Source organism: Passer domesticus, chromosome 5 (assembly GCF_036417665.1).
Source record: "Passer domesticus isolate bPasDom1 chromosome 5, bPasDom1.hap1, whole genome shotgun sequence".
Lineage (NCBI taxonomy): Eukaryota > Metazoa > Chordata > Aves > Passeriformes > Passeridae > Passer > Passer domesticus.
The window spans coordinates 49,859,672-49,876,267 of NC_087478.1; the positions used below are offsets into that span (position 1 = coordinate 49,859,672).

The following is a 16,596-nucleotide window of genomic DNA, read 5'->3' on the forward strand; positions in this document are numbered from 1 at the left end:
TGTCTGGAGACCAGAAAATTATGCAAAAGATTTATAAATGTAGTTCATAAAAATGAAACTGTTGGTGTAATTCCTTAGTAAAGATCAATGTGGGGGAATGGCTATATATCATGGAAATATTTCAGATTCCATGCTGTATTGCTGTGTCCCCACAGTACCACAGTTTTTAGCAATTGCAAAAAAAAAAAAAAGAAAAAACAAGTGTTAAGTGTCTGGAACTTCTGTGGCTGCACTTCAAGCATCATGAGATTATAGCTATATTATGTTCTTATAGCTGTACTTGTAATTGTGACTTAACATGCTTGCTATAAACAGTCTGAACAAAGCAGGTAAAGCAAAGCCCAGGGCTGTGGTCCTGGCATTTCCCAAAAATATTCCTCTGTCTCCAGACATCAAAGAGAGCAGTGCATGTGAAGCAAAGTACTGAGTTTTGAGGACACAGGGAAAAACTTGTGTAATCTCCATGCCTTGCTTAGTACACAGAAAGAGGAAAGTTAAGTAAATGCTGCTACAGTGGCATGTAAAACAGTATCTCTAGAAAGAGTGATGGGTAGGTAGGAGCTGGAAAAAACGAAATTAAATGTTATTAAAAGAATAATAATAATAAAGATCAGCAGTAACAAGATGGGTGATAGTTAACAGAGTTGGGAGCTGTGTGATCAATAAATGAACAAACATCAGAGTGTGGTTTTTTTGGGAGTTTTTTTGGGGGTTTTTTTGTTTGTTTGTTTGGGTTTTTTTTTTTTTTCTGTAGACTTCTGGCATTCAAAATAATAAATAGGGGAGCCAGAGCTACTGGTGCAGAACATGAAACTGGATATTATAGGGATAATATCAATCTGCAAGAATAGTAATCATGGCTTTAACGTGCTTTCAAGATTATGTGTGGTTCAGATAGGGTAGATGTAAAAGGTGATAGGCTGTATTGTATGCAGTAGACTGTAAAGAAGACAGAGTAATACTGATAATGTGGGATTTGTTTCTGGTCAAATTGATGTGGGGAAGAATGGTAAAAGAGGTCCCAGGGGAAGTACTGTGAGTCTGCTGTAATCCCTCATAGGATTGGATTCAGATAGAAACTTGAGGCTTGAAAATTATACTATTCCCAATACCATTAGAGAGGTAAATATTAGTATGAGAAACTTTAATTTCTCAGATACATCTTGGAGAACAAATGCTGCTAATATTCATCAGATCAAAAGATTTTGTCATTGTAGCATCATCACCTGTTGTTGACACAGTGAGTGGATTATTGGTGCTATGACTTTTACAGGAAAACAAGCTATTGAGGAGCCTCCATCTCCCCACCTTTGGATGGGATGATCATTATATAAGCTTTGATACGTGAAGCAATATATTTAATTAAGTCAGTGCAGCCCTGAATGGTGTGGTTTAGGGTTGGTGGGCTTTTTTTGATTGTTTGAGATGTTTTTTAAATTTCTTTTTCAGAGGCACTTTGGATACAAAGTAGTGATGGTATATGTAAAGGGGAAAATCCTTTAAGAAGAAACTTTAGCCTAACCTTATAAAGGCTGTTAGGTGAAAAAAGAAGCAAATTTACAAAAGAGAATTTATCAGCAGAAATTGCTGTGCCTTTAAAATCAGTAGGGATGAAATAAGAACTGCCAAAAATCAGGCTGAATTAAACCTTAAAAGTGTTGCTAAGGAAATGGGTGACAGTTTCTCAAAATACAATTAGAGAGAAGGGAGGAGGTGGGGCCACTTAGTGTTGAGAATAGGGTAGTTAATAAGGATGCTCTTGTGGTCACAGAATTGAATGAGTCTTTACTGTTTTAAGTAGAGTTGATCTTGGGAGCAAGGGCAGTACTGGTAATGGGCATGAACCCACTGTAGAAGCAGCCACACTGGACATTTCCAAGGTCTTAGTTAGTGCAGGTAGGCTGGGCTTGGAAGTAGGGTTGCCCGGGGAAGGGGGGTGCCTATTCCTGAGAGTGAAAGAACTGGTTCATGCAGTTGCAGATCTGATAGAAGTTTTAATCTATCAAATAGGAGTGCTGTCATATGTTTGGAGAACAGGAAGTGGAATAGACCTATTGCTGGTGGGGGATGATCTGAGTAGATACAGACCTAACCTCAGCTGCATGCTGGCACACAAATATTAATTAAAGGCTTGGATAAAAATAAAGAATATCATAAAAGGCAACACAAGTCCATTAAAACTGGGTTGTGCCTTATCAGCCTGTCTGTTTTTAAGATAACCAGTTTTCTTACCTTGATAATGTGTGTTTTACATAGTGGGATGACGTCTCTTACTAAAGACAGGTTCTACAGCATCTGATGTGGTGCTACAGAGGAAAGTACTAATGAGGCTAGAGAAGATGGAGTTTAGTGCTGGAAATGTGCAACAGAGCTGATGTTGTTCTGGGTGATGTCTTTAAAAATAAAGATGAGCACAGGCTAGATCAGGTGCAAGAACATGCTTCTAGAGGTTGGGGCATAGCCAGCCTGTCATGTGACAGGAGACTGGAACAGCTGCTTGTTGGATGGTTAGAGAGGGAATACATGAGGAAGGTTGATTGTAAGGGAAAGAGAAAATATGGCTAAGCCATAGGACAGTACTGGCACAGGAACAAAGGAAAGACAGAAATTGCTCAGGAATAGCATTAAGCTGGAGAACACAAATCCCAGATTTTCTAGAGCAGCCTTTTGGCTGGGGCAGTGTAGCTGTAAAACCCAGCTCTAAGATACAGTGTGATAAATTTTATGAAGAGTTAAAATGATGTTGTATGATAGCAGTTGATCTGATTCTGTGAGTCAGGAGATCTTTTTCAGTCTTCATATTTCTGTAAATTTAAAATTATTCATGTATGTAAGCATCTGCAGGAACAAGGCTATGATTTTGTAACAGTTACCTTACCTAACTTGTGTTACTGGAAATGCATGGGCATAGTAGGTTGCATGGTAATGTAGTTGGACTATTATCCCAAAACAGAATTATGGAGTGCAGCGCCCTCTTATATTTGACTAATATTTGTTGCAAGTCAGTGTGCAGTAGTAAACCAGCCCCTGTGGCCACTCTTGCAGAAAATTCAGTGGTTTATTACTGGTCAGTAAAGTCCTGCTGTGTGCACCTTGGCACATATGAGTTTAAAACTAGCTTTTGTCATTTATTTGCCTGGGGGACACAAGAAATGCGATGCTTTTTTATCAAAGTATCACATGAATATCTTAATGCTGGTTAAGTCACAGTATTTAAGTTTGCATCAAAAACTTTAAAGCATGGAAGTTTTATTGGATCTGTTTAAAACAGTTGAAACAGTAAAGGAGCTTCGGTGATGCTCTCCTTCCTTGTTTTGTTTTGCCCATTTGATGCATATTTATAGATAGGAAGATACCTGTACTTGGATTTGGAAATGTTTTATTCCCCTGAGCCAGGATGGAAATGACAAGAACTGGATTGTGAAATAAATGTAAGGTTTTTAACTTAGTTAGGGATTTGCTTTTAAAACCTCGGGCAGTAATATGAAGTAGCAAAAACAGGCTGTGGAAAAGTCTTTGGCTTTGTATAAATTAATGCCTTTTCATAAAAAGATTTTATTGGAGATACTAAATTGCTTGAGTGCATAGTAATGAGCTATGCAAAAGAATGAAGGGCAGGCACCTTTTGAACATGTATTACAGAAAAGAGAAGGAAATAAAAAAGTATTGGTCGTTCAGAGGAAACCAGATTCTATCTGTGCCCCCAGGCAGGGCATGCAGGGAGTGCTGAGAGGTAGCCAAAAAGCCCTCTGGTGAGGAGGTGGGGGCATAGTGGTGAGCTGGTTTGGGTCTGTTTGGGGTGAAATAAATTGGCCAAAGGCAGAATGAGATGGAAGTTCATTGTGGGAGCCTTGTCCTTTTTCCCCAGTGAAGAGATCTAGAAACATAGCAGCATTCCTATTTATGGGCAACTAATTTCTTTGTCTGTGCAAATCTTCACACAAAAACAATGGCTATAGAAACTTTTATTTATTTATTTATTTAGATGTAGAAAATGTCATGCTTTTTACTCCCCAAATTGGTCATGCTCCTTTTGTAAGGAAGGAGTGGCCCTGTGGCTCTAGGAAAGATGATGAGAGTGGGGGACAGCTGCTATGAGCACTCATCCAGCTCATAGCTGTCCTTTCCTGAGGCTCTTAGAAAGGGCAGTGGGAGCAGAGGATGAGCCAAGAGCTGTCCTGCTGGCCTGAGGGGGTTGAGGGCTGTGAATTAGGCACCCCTTACCTGAATGACAAAGGCTTGTGTATGCAAATTGTACTAGATAACATCCACATACTTAACTCCTGAAGAAAAGTAAATCTCAAGTTTAACTCTTTCTGAGGGGGAGGAAATTATGAGTGAAAATAGAAAGGCAGCTGCCCTAGAGCTAGGCTGAGGGAGCTGTTTAGTGGTGCACAGCAGCACTACAAAAAAGTTAAAGATTAGAAATGCAAAAACCCCCTGACTTTATGCATTTAAAATGGTGTGTGTGGGGGAAATTTGGCTAGCCCTTCTTGGGTTTGATCACTGTAGCATGTTTATTTTTGAAACCTCAGAGGGAGGGGTTTTATCCCTGCTATCCTTTGGAGGAAGGTGGGAATCTTTTGTGGGCTTAGGCTGTTAACTCTTTGAGAACCCAGGTTTGGTCCAGTGCCCACCCATCACTACAAAAAACTTGTTATGGCTTTTTGGTAGTGATGGGTGAAACTTCATGCAATTTGTTATGGGAGGTCAGGCCCCCTCAGTGCTCCCCCTGGCCATGGTGTATCTTCTAAAAATCAGCAGCAGGCCCTCGGATGTCTGGTAACGTGGCTGGCATGTGAGGCTGCTGGGGTGAGCCTGCTGGCCAAGCAGCTCCCCATCTGTCCCTGTCGGTCAGGGAGCAGATTCCTCCCTGGGAATGAGGAGGATGAGCTTCCTAAAATGGGCACAACAACTGGCCCTGCCCAGCCTTGCCCCCTTCTCCCTGCTGCTCCCTGTCCCGTGTGACAGAGTTAATCCCCCTCGCTGCCCCCAGTTTGACTAGAACAGCTGAGGGGGACAACCCACCGGCCCGAGGCTGGGGCAGCGGGGGCCATTCCAGGGCCCAGCTCCCCCCGCCAGCCCCGGTTCCGGCAGCTGTCCCTGCTTGCCTCAGCTAGGGAGGGAGGGAGAAGCGTTAAATGATACGGGCACACACTCCCTTGTGAAAGAGATCCCTTCAGTTTGAGATATCACTGTGGCTTCTCCCCTCTCCCTCCCTCCTTCCCTGACACCAAAGGGTTTTACTATGCTAATCCCAGCACCTGTCCCTGCAGAGGACAGCAAGAAGGGTATGGTGGTGGGGGAGGAACAGTCCCATATGTTTTTCCCTGTCCTGGATTGGGAGTGTTCCCTCTGACGCACCTAGAGCCCAGAACATATGCTCTTTTCAGATCCTAAATGCTGTTTGCTTCCTCCCATCCCTGGCAGCAGTGGCTGCGAAGATCCTGTGTCCCCCTCTTCCTGGCAGTTGCTCTGTTTGCTGCCCGGGAATCGCAGGACACTCCTCAGTCGAGGCTTGCAGGGCCGTTTTCAGTAGAGGATTTCTAATTTTAGGAGCCTCCGCCGCCTATGGTTGAGCGCTGCCTTGCTGGATCCCAGAAGAGAGGGGCTGAGCTGTGCCGAGCCAGGCAGCTCCTTTTTATTTTCAGCTGAGCTAGTGTCAACCTGAGTGGCCCCAGAGGCCGAGCCAAGCACTGCGCAGGGCTGCCAGAGTCCTTCCCACAAGGCTGAAAGACGGAGACTCGGATTTGAAGCTTCCAGTCCTGTGTCCATTTGGCCTTTAGCTGGAGGATCTTTGGCTATGTATGGTGTGTATTGTATGGATTACCAATACCCAGTCGTCCAGGTAAGCAAAAGGACAGTGGTGACTTTAAGGAGTTTTCCTCTCTGTGTTGTTTGGACAAAACTGGAGCTTACATGCTGGTTTTGTAGAAGGACACTGCTTCCAAGCTGGGCTTCTTGTGTCCCAGGCCTCTGCCCAGAGACTCTGCAGATGGCTTTGAAGCTCCTGCACCTGAGCAGTACCATTTGATACTTTTTAACTCCAAGACTTGTCTTGTTTGAGACTTGTGTATTCTGGTTCACAGTTTTTGCCTTTTTCTTTGATCATTTGTTTGTTTGTAGGGGATGTTGAACTGACAGCAGTGCTGTGCTCTGCAAACTAGTGTGTTGTTGTGTGTCTCACTGCATTGTCGGGGCACATGTGACCTGTATGTGTGACTGCAGCCTGTCCCACAGGGATGCTGAGCCACCCAGAGCAGCTCCTCACCTATTCTCCTCCTCCCTCCTCCAAAATCACCCAGAAAACCTCTGGCAAAATCTCATTTGTCACATTTTTGCTTTTGGAGGTGCAGAAGGATGTGTAGGGTGAAAGGAACGGGTGGGTTTGAGAGCAGCGCTTGGGGCTGGGCAAAGTCTGTATTGCAGCCTCTGCTGGGGGAGGGGGCTATATTTGGAGCACACGTGACATTTGCTGGCCCAGTGTGTGGACTCTTGGAGAAGGCAGAGGCTGTGTGGGTCAGGCTCAAATACTTTTGGAGCCAAGTGAAAGATGATGTTCTCTAGGCAGTCCTTGGCTATTCAGTGTCAGCACTCTATGTCCTTACAAGCACCAAGTTTATCCAGAAAATGTGAAAAACTACTAGCAGTTCAAGATTATCTACAGTGAGATACATCAGATAGCCACTAAATAGTATTTTGTTAGGTTACCTTGTATCGGGGGTTTTATTACCCAGATGAATAGAATCCACCAGCAGAAGTGTGTCTTTTGGTTGTTAAGATTTGTTCGTGATAAATTGGTTCTTTGCGCTGGAAACTCTCTTTTTCTTCCCTCTGGCCTTGGTCCAGCTGGCAGGTTTGCTCCATCTAAACTTGAGCCAGCACAGAAATGCAGGTAATGGGATGTTAAAATTGAAGGCTGTACTTGCTTTCCACCCTTAGCAGCAAAGGGTGGTAAATAATACAGCTAAAAAAAAAATAGGGACAACATATCCTGAAACCTTCTGAAAGCAGAGTGTTTGTGGACTCCTCCTCTTCCTAGTTCCATTATTTCTATGAGTGTTAGACTAACCCAAGCATTTCAGAGTGTACGTGTAGACTACTTAGTCAAACTAGAGGTTAGTTCTTCATCTGTGCTCTCATTAGTGTGATTTCAGTGGCCTTGTCCTTTGGCCTGCTGCATAAACATCCTTCTCCAGCTTCTTTTCCCTTAGGATTTGAATGGTAGGAGCTAACTAGAAACAGTCATGTACATCTGTGCGAGCACAGCAGAGAACATAAAAGTGTCCCAGATGTGCTCAGGTGGGAGCTTTGCCTGGCATGATGAGGATTATCAGCTGTGCCCTGGCACTGCAGAGACAGACCAGTTAAATTTGCCCATAGTTATTTCAAAATGCTACTTCTACAGCACAGTAGCAAAGTTTTGATGCATATGTGCCTGTGATGTATGAGAAACCATAAGAACTCATAAGTATTGGCATCTAAAGCTGTTCTGAATACATTGCTTTTTGAATAAATGCAGTAAGTAGGAAGGGGTGATCTCGTGGCTCTGAGCTATGTGTTCTTCAGGCTTCCAGCCTTCAGCTCTGCTTGTGCTTCTCTGTTCTTTTCAGCAGCAAGATTTGCAGTTTGGGTTTTGGTTTTGCGTAGTAGCGGGTGGCAAAGTGTCATGGTAAATTCAGGAGTGGTTCCATGACTCTCACTTAGGAGAAGCTAAGTGGAGGTCTACCAAATTATTCTGCATGGCCATGACACAACATCTGAACCCCCATGCCTCAGTGAGGAAAGATGAATTGCACAGATTGACCTGTTTTTTGCAGGCCTTGTTCATTATCAGATGTCGCTCCTGGGCTGCAGTAAGACAGCAAAGATCTCAAGTGTCTGGTCATGTTTTGCATGGTGTGTTTTAAACTTTTGAAACTCTGTATCAGATAGTCACTTCACCTGGTTTCGCAGCAGTGGGAACTCTTGCAGACTTGTGTTTGTTGAGCACATCTACTGAAAATTGGGTGTTTTTTCTTGCTCAACAGGAGCAAAGGTGGATATATTCCAAGCATAGAGAAGGAGATGCTTTCTGGCCCACAATGGAGATGAAAGAGGGAGACCAGCAGTAGATCATACTGAGGGGAATTCCCACTCTGCTGGCACATGAGCAAGGCAGATGTACCAACTGGGTGGTGGGAGGCAGTGCAAGGGAAGGTTCAGTGCGTGGTTGGGCATCTCATCTTCCTTAGAAGACTCTTTCTGATTGCAAGTGTTTCTGGAGGTTCCTCAGGTGAAGGCCAAAATGGAGTAGAAATGGTGTTATTCTGGTTAACAGTAGTGGGATGATGTCCAGGAGGTCTGTGCTACGGCCCCAGCTCTGGGACAAGAAGGTGCTACCTCAGACAAGACTGAGTGAACACAACAGTTAAAGTGCTTAAGTGGAGAGAATAAGGAGATTATCCTGAGTGATTTGCAGAGGTCTGATGAATGAGATGCACAGTGCTGAAACCCGGTGCTTTGTCATGTCAAAGGTTTAAGGAGGTGACTGTGTTTTTTTTCTGTTTTTGAATGGAATTTACATTTGACCCAGAACTGTGCTCCAGAATCTCAGGTTTGTAATGGGAGGGGGGCAGAGAAACCAAATCCACTAATCCACTACTTTCCCTGGTTTTGCAACATTGCATGTAAATATTGTAACTTACAAGTTACCAGAGAGAATGAGATAACACACAAAAACGTGGACTCTGACTCAGAGACTTGTGGGCTGCAGCCATGGAGGCTGGCTCCCTCCCAGAGGATCCCACACCACGGTTTGGTTGTGTTGGGTGGCTGGCCCATGACATCCTGGTGGCATGTAAGGGCTTCTGGTGTCTTGGTCTCCTGCTTTTCACAGCAGAGGAGAGACTGGCTTGTGACACATGCTCCTGCTGGCCTGCTGAATGAGGAGAGAAAGGGCAAAGGAGGGAAAGGAAGAAGGGAGGGAGCCAGAGGTCAGTTTGCAGTGAGTGAAATTGGGAAACTAAAAAAGCATTGTGGGTCAGCATGGGCTGCCTGAAGAGCAGTGCTATAGCATAAGCCCATGAAGCACTGGGCTTTTTTTTTTTCCCCATGTAAATTATAACTGGGCATATTCATGCAAAGAACACATGGGAATTCAAGGTGTTACTGCACCGTAATTTGGCTTTTTTGCTGCTAAAGCCTGGGGAGTCTCTTGAGTACCAGGTGTCAAGAAGAGATACATCAGAAGCACAACTTGCCTGAGCTGGTTTTATCTCTGCATCATGAGCACTGGAGCATCAGTACAGTGTTCTTGTCTAACTGTGGGATTGGCAGACCTGCGCTCGGCCCTGTCCGTGGGTTTCCATGGGTGCAGTGTTGGGAAAAATCAATCTGAGCATCTCAGATCCCGTCTGGCAAATGGGATAGCAGTGTATCACTCTGCTTTACGGGGTCGCTGAGAGAACAGATGCTGTCAACCGTGGCGTGCTCAGGTGCTCAGGGCCAGATGCTTGCTGAAGATAAATGGGAGGGAAAAAAGCAAGCTGGGAAGGAGTCCAGCGGTCTCCAGGTTTTATGATGATAGAAATGCAGATCCTGGCACGGATACTGCTTCCGGTTCAGCCAACACACCGTGTAACCCACGCGTTCTCCCTTTTGTGGCAGAAGGGAGGTCTGTGCAAAACTGACAGCTATCTCTCCAGCATCCTCCAGCCGAGAGATGCTTCCTCCCGCCTGCTGAGGTCCAGGCGGGTTGGCCTGGGGCGCTGGGGATGGTAGGTGCGGAGGAGCCCGGGCCGGCCGTGAGGTTCTGCTGGCCGGGACCGGCGCTGCACGGGGCCACCACCTTGGCTTTTGTTTCCAGCTCGCGTTTGCGCCTTCGCCGATCCTGCTGGATCCCGGGGAGCAGAGGGGAGTCCCGGCGGGCGGGCGGGCGGGGAGCGCCTCGCTGGGGCGGGGGCTGGCCGGGCCGTGCCGAGCCCGGCCGGGCGGGGCGGGGCGGGGCGCGGCGGGGGCGGCCCCGGCTCGCATTAATTACCTTCGGCATTCGGGGCGGTGCTTCCCGCAGCCATCTGGCTGAGCCGGGGGGGCGGCAGGGGGGGAGGGAGGGGGAAGAAGGGGAGGAACACGGGAGAAGAAAGAGAGGAAAAAGGGCTCGGGGAGCACCGCGCCGGCGAGGCAGCGCAGCGCAGGCACCCGCCGCCGCCGCCCGCCTCCACGGGGCTGCTGCTTTTTTATTTCGTTTTATTTTTTGCCTCTTTTTTTGTAAATTTTCCCTCTCCCGTGCGGCCGGCCTCCCCCATTTTGGTTTATGGAGAAAAAGAAAATGGTAACTCAGGTAAGGGTGGCGGGCGGGCCGGGCTCGGGCGGCTGCCCGCCCGGCTTTGTCTGGGCGGGGAGCGGGGCGCCCGGCGCGGCGCGGAGCGGAGCGGTGCGGAGGGAGCCCCGCCGCGCCGGGCAGCCGCGGTGCGAGCTGTGGGGAAGGGGTTCCTGCGCTCCCCCTGCCCGGAGCAGCCTCGCAGTGCCCTCTAGAGAGAGCGGTGCGCGAGGGGCGCGGGTCGCCCCTGCTTCGAGTTAGGCTAAGCCCGCCTTTGAAGAGCCGATCCCGAAGGTGTGCGGCTTCCCCGCCGCTTCTCCATCCGGCTGCCGGTCACCGCGGGGGCCGGGGAGCCCTTGTCGGTAGCTGTAGGCGTGGGGCTGCCCGTGTCTTCCCGGGGGAAAGCGGCTGACGTTTCCTGAGGAGCGCGCCCAGCTGCCACGGCCATCGCGCATCCACCGCAAAGGGTTTTCGTCGGACAGTGCTCGCCTTTTAAGGCTACTGTATGCTTTTGGATTTTGAATTTTTTTTTTTTTCCTGGCATGGCATATGCAACTCGCCACCGGAGGGAGCGGGCAAAGGGAGGGAGGAGTAGGAAAGCGGCATCGTGGAACTGGAATCCTTTGGAGTTAGACATTATATAATGTCCCCGCAGTGCCTTGCAGAGCTGGGAACCTTTGGGGGATATTCCCAAAGGGGAGGGAGGGAAGGACTCTCAGAAGGAACTTTTCTTCAAATCTGGGTTTCACAAGTGCTTTTTTTTTTCTGTACAGCTTTGCAGGTCTTTAGAATAGATGCATACTGCCTTTTTGGCTTTCCTTAGCTCTCTGGCTGAAGCCCCTTTCACTAGCTGCTGCTGAGATCCTGCATGTCCCACTGCAAGGGGCATATCGTTCACTGGTGCCTAACTCAGAACCCATCTGCTGCAAGAAGTGACACCCACTTTGACCCTTTCCCTTTCCCATCTTGCATTGATTGTCAGTGGCTGAAAAATGGGTCTCTGTCCACTCTAAAGGTATCTTTGCAGGCTCCCAAGGCCCACCTTTTGCTTCTGCTATTTAGTCCCTTCCATTACAGAGTCCTTTTTATCTGGACCAAGGCTTTCTGTTCTGAGACGGAAGAGCTCTCCAGAAATCTCGTGGGGCTTTCTGTACCTATATTTAGTTTAGCAAGTGATGCTGGAAAGCTGTGTCTCTGCAGTCAGCGTCCATTTGTGTTTTGCTATTGCTCAGAGTGTGCCTGGTCAGATGGAGGTGTGTGCCCCTAAGCTGCAGGTGTGCACATTTCAGAGAGTTGTTCTGCACAGCCTTGTGTTGCAATGTGCTCTCAGCCACCGCCGTCACGCTCGGAGCCCATGTCTGTGCAGTGCAGAAAGGTGCCTGGGTTACTAGGACCCAGGCTTGGGGATGTGCAGGGCTGGGAAGGATGAGATTCTACTGGAGCACTGGCTGAAATAGGGGAGGGTATAAACTCTTTTAAAGATTTAGGATATACTGATGGACTCCAGGGAAATCTGTCTTCTGCAGAAACTCTTAATTTATTGACGTGGAGAAGGAGACTCTGTGTTATTGTATTGTTTGACCTTGAATTACGATTGTCTTAAGAGTATGTACTATTTAGTGCAGGGTTTCAGGATTTGCATTGTGTATTTACATGCTGAGATGCTGGAGAAGATGCATATAAAAAAACAGTAGGAGAGGAGAACTCAGACTGTGTTTCAGGTGGGGATCCAGATGAACGATGGATAGCCCTTGTACACTGAGTTGAGGAAGACAGCACAGGTGAAGTCAGCTCTAGCAGAGTGCTGCCTTCTCTCAGGGGGGTCATTTGGCTGCTAGGCTGGTCCTTAGCAGTCACTGCAGGTTTGTTTGAGTGTGGGGCTGAAGGAGCGTGGCACAATTCAAGACAATATCCCCAGCCACGTTATTATTATGTGGCAGTGTTGTTTGAAGCAGTGGAGTGCCATTACTGAAACCTGTGAACTTGCTTCCTTGGGGCTCTCTCTCATTTATGAAAAGTAAATATTGTTGGTATGTTAAGTTGGTAATTGCCACTGAATGAATTCAGCATTGCTACAGTCTTGCTCTGTTTAGTTCAGTCTCCAGAAAACATTTCCTACCTGGTCTGAGTTCTCTTGTATTGTAAGGAGCAAGCTTGCTGTCTTCCTTGGAGATCTGGGAGATGAGCTTCTGCATAGGCATGACAAGCTGATAGAACAGAATAAATATGAGCGTGTGGAGTGACAAGTCTAGAAACAGCAATGGAAAGAAATGGGAGATGCTGGAAGGTAAAAACGTGCTTGAAAAAGAGGAAACAAAAATTGCTAATGAGAGTAAGAGCTCAGATTCATTAACAGATAGTGCCTTAGCCATATCCCCCTTAATCCTAAATCAGTGAAAATGAGTGTTAAACGAGGCCCAGTACATTATGTACTAATTGCAGATAAAAGAGAGAGCCTTCTGTGGACGGGCATTATATGCTAAAAGGCTTTTTCTCTGTGTGGTGCATGCTGAGGTTGCTGGCTTGTGTGGAGCACAAAGCCCTCCCTTTCTTGGACAGCCCAGTGCCTTGCTGGCGTTTTCCTCCAAATCTGTTTCCCATCAGGGCTGGGAGAGGGGGAAGGTGTCAAGCATCTCAGAGAGTGGGGGGGGATCTGCTGCCTCCTTAAGGGGTCCCCCCAGCCCATGTGGCAGCCGGCAGTGCTGAGTGTGTGTGTGTGTGTCTTTGTAATGAATCCCCCCGCCATTGTCTGCTCCCCTCCCTGCTCTCAGCAATGGAACCTTTCACCTGGGCTGCTGCCCGCTGGCGGGCCTTCTTCCAAGATAGGAGGAGGAGGAAGGGCTGCTTGTGGTAATTAAAGCCAGACCTTGGAGAACTGCTATTTTCTGACCTCAGCACCCCTTTTTCCTTCTTTATCTCTCTTGAGTTCCCAGCTTTTGATGTGGGTGTAAGCAGAAACATCAGAAAGTCTGCTTTTGTGCAGCTGTAGAATCACCAGTCTCCATTTTGTGGCACCATTTGAAGCATCTTTGCTGCCCTGCCTGCCAGCATGCCCCCTCTTGTCCCCCCCAGCACCCCTTGGAGGCTCCAGCCAGCACCGTTTATCTTGGCACGTGTTTGACTTGCTACACTCTGCCCAGGGCTCAGGGAGGTGATGGCGTTTGTGGCTTTGAGACTAATTTATGTCCTTGTTAAAATGAACCAGCAAGCAGTCTCATTTTTTCCAGAGGTTTTCTTCCCTTTCCCTTCCCCCTTGTATAACCCTTTCCCTCCCAGGCCCTGTGTGTAGCTGTGAGACAACTTGTGCAGCCAGAAGTTGCTTGCTTAGTCAATGATTTGTTTTTTTAAATTAAGAAAACCCAACAATTGCAGTGCTCCTTAAATGGAGATCTTATTTAAATCAGAGCAGCGGCTGACTCATTAAAGGCTGCTCTGTCTCCTTTTCGTTCCTCTGCCTCATTCCCTTTCCCCGTCTTTCTTTACCTCCCATTACAGTAATAATGTGATAAAACAGATCTTTGTGTTCCATGTTGGGATCATGCAGGGGTGTGTAGTTGAAGGGGAGAGACAGGAGATGGGGAACCCTGTCACGACAGCCACCTTGTTGTGCTAGCTAAAAATGTACAATGCATCCCATTATCGGAGACCGTCCTCCTTTGTCTGAACTGTCTGCAAGGGAGACCGAGTCCCAGAACAGCCTCCCCCCTCCTGTCCCCTTACGGCTGCTTTAGGTTCTGTTCCCCTCCAGGCAAGCTGGATGCTGCAGAATTCCCCTGCTCCTTTAAAATAAAGAATTAAGAAAGAAAAGCTTTATCTGTGTGTGGTAGAAGGCCTCCTTTTTTTACTCTTTGGACTTCTCTTAGGACCTACCATTATTTCCCGCTCCCTTTTTCCTGCTTTGAGGATTGCATGTCTCTTTCAGTTCAGTTGTCATTGCTGCTTACTCCTTGCTTTGGTGTTATCTTGTGAACTTGCATGAGCTGTCTGTAGGGAATCGCTCTCTTCTCTGTCCCTGGACTTCAGCTCTTCCCCTTTTCTTTGCTGTTCCTGGAATGGTGCTTGTTTACATGGTGCCTGACTCGGTGCCTATACCTATCCCCTAGTTTTTCATTCTCTTCTACTGTATATCATAGGGCTTCCCCTTAATGCTGCAAGACACCATGTCACCATCAGAAGTTTGTGTGAGAGAAATCCTGTCCAGTCACTTTTCCAGGAGACTGTCCCCTGGGAATGCAAGGATTAGTCTGCATCTCACTTTCCCTGATATTAGGACATAGTTGCTTGAAGTGGGGTATGGGTTGTGTCTGTAACTGTTGTTATACTTCGAGATTTAACTGCTGGTTGAGAAGGGCTTACTCTTAAGGGCCTAAAAATCAGTGGGACCTGTCAGAATCTGGTGAGTGTTTTAGTCTTTTACTCTTTGCCCCCTGTGCTGAGCACTTTGAGATGCATTGGAATAGAAGTGAACCACTGCAGGTGCTTGTAGAGCTGCCTTGGGATGGCAGAAGCCTTATTCAACGTTTCCTAGGCAGGATGGAGAAAAGCAACTTGATACAGCACTGCCATTTCCTTGAGTCCCTGTCCTAGAAATAACCTCGCTGCTCCCTAGTGCATTTCTTCTGCAGGTGACTAGGTGGCTATCCCTGGGAATTGAGAAATGAGGATCCCTAAGTTTTCTGTGGTATTTGATTGCCAAGGCTGTGTAAATTTAACATACCATTTTAATTGTATTTTAAGAACTATTAATTTCTGAAGTATCTGGATCAGTAAAGAGGTTGTAGTGAGCTACCAAAAATTACAAAAGTTCAAGGTTGCAAACGAGGGAGGCTCTTAAAACCAGCAACATTTTTCCTTCCAGGTGCTTAATTCATGATGGCTCCATTGCATTTAATTAGTATTGAGCAGCCTTCTGCTATAAAATTCTAACACCAGTGCAGAAGAGGTCTGCAATGGATGTCTCTGTGTGTGATGTTTTTTAGATGTGGATTCGGGTCTTACTGACTGCTTCAGGTAAAATGCTCCCTGTTCCTGTTTTAGATCCATTTCCAGCAAATGGTGTGTGCAGTTGGCTGCCCCTTTGCAGTGAGTTCCTTAATGTACTTACCTCCCAGCTGCAGAGTCACAGACTTCACCAACAGGCATTCCTTGGAGGTCTGAGTACCAGGGAAGAGCTGGTTAATTTGCCTCAGTCTTCTTTCAAATAGAATACTATTTAAAAGGATGTAGTCAGTATTCTTTCTATCAGACATGTTCTGTGGAATTAGAGTAATGTTAATTTTCCTACCAAACTTATTTTGGTATGCTCCTCTAGAGTCACTTATGATCATCTGCTGTGTAGGATGGTTTTTTTGCTGGGCTGTTGGAGGCTGTGCTGTGACCAGTGAGGGCAGGAGATGTATAGGCTGGTTTTGTAGGGTTCATGGAAGCCAGAGCAATTAATGCTCAACTGGAAGTTTTTGGAAAAAACTGGTGTGTTTTGCTTGCATAAAAGAAAATGGGACAAATGCTGTTCAACAGTATGCTTTGCTTAATACCTGATCTTTTTTTTTTTTTCTCTGCAAAACTGTTCATTAAGCAATATTATTCTTAAACTGAATTGAGAGTGATCAAGATGGTAATGGGGAAGCATTTCAATTACAGGGCATTTCAGTATTTTAAGTCGGGAAAGAAACCTTCATTTGTTCTCTTTATTTCTGTGGCTATTTATGATTCTCCTTAATCACATGTTTGTATGCTATTTTTTTCCACAAGAAAGAAAAGAAAAAACAGACAACCCTCTAACTGTCCCCATCAGCTTCAGTGTATGTGGCACCATGATGACCCCTGCAAGTTATCAGTGGCAGAGTTGGCCATCCCAGATACAACCCAGAGACCTCTGCCACTTTGACTGACTGTGTAATTAGCTGTCATTTTCTGTGCAGACCAGCTTGATCAGTGTTTGCCAGTTGGTTTTGTATATTTGCTGACAGCAGAGGAATGGTGATGTTTTGCAATATTAGGCTCGGGTTTAGGCTTTGAGGGTGTACAATGGTATGCACATTTTCCCCTCTCTTCCATCCCTGTGTGACCTCTCCTGTCTCACCTCTGCCCTCCATCATTGGAGGACAGATGGATGCTTCTTCCTCTCACTCTCTCCCCATGATCCCTGGTCAGTGGCTTGTCCCATGCAAGCCATACCGTATCCATACTCTCCCAGTCTCCATTTCTTTCCAGTTACATGCCTTCCTGTTTTGGCAGACTACTACTTTACCTTGATCCCTTCAGTTCCTTTTCAGCTGATTTTTAGACCTGCTTAC

At 46.6% G+C, this 16,596-nt stretch overlaps 1 protein-coding gene across 12 annotated transcripts in view; it reads left to right on the top strand.

The window, feature by feature from the left end:
* The window catches only part of RBFOX2 (RNA binding fox-1 homolog 2), a 170,971-nt gene that overhangs the window by 74,455 nt on the left and 79,920 nt on the right, over nucleotides 1-16,596 (top strand). For 2 of the 12 annotated variants that reach the window (XM_064420364.1, XM_064420360.1), the window contains exon 1: nucleotides 10,102-10,321. The exons of 9 other annotated variants lie outside the window; for them this stretch is intronic. Coding sequence is in view for 2 of the 3 variants with exons in the window: in XM_064420360.1 (XP_064276430.1) it covers nucleotides 10,295-10,321 (27 nt within the window). In the remaining variant the exon portion in view is untranslated. Of the gene's footprint in view, nucleotides 1-9,624; nucleotides 9,759-10,101; nucleotides 10,322-16,596 lie in introns of those variants that run through there. One more of the 12 variants, XM_064420362.1, reaches the window with a different exon arrangement.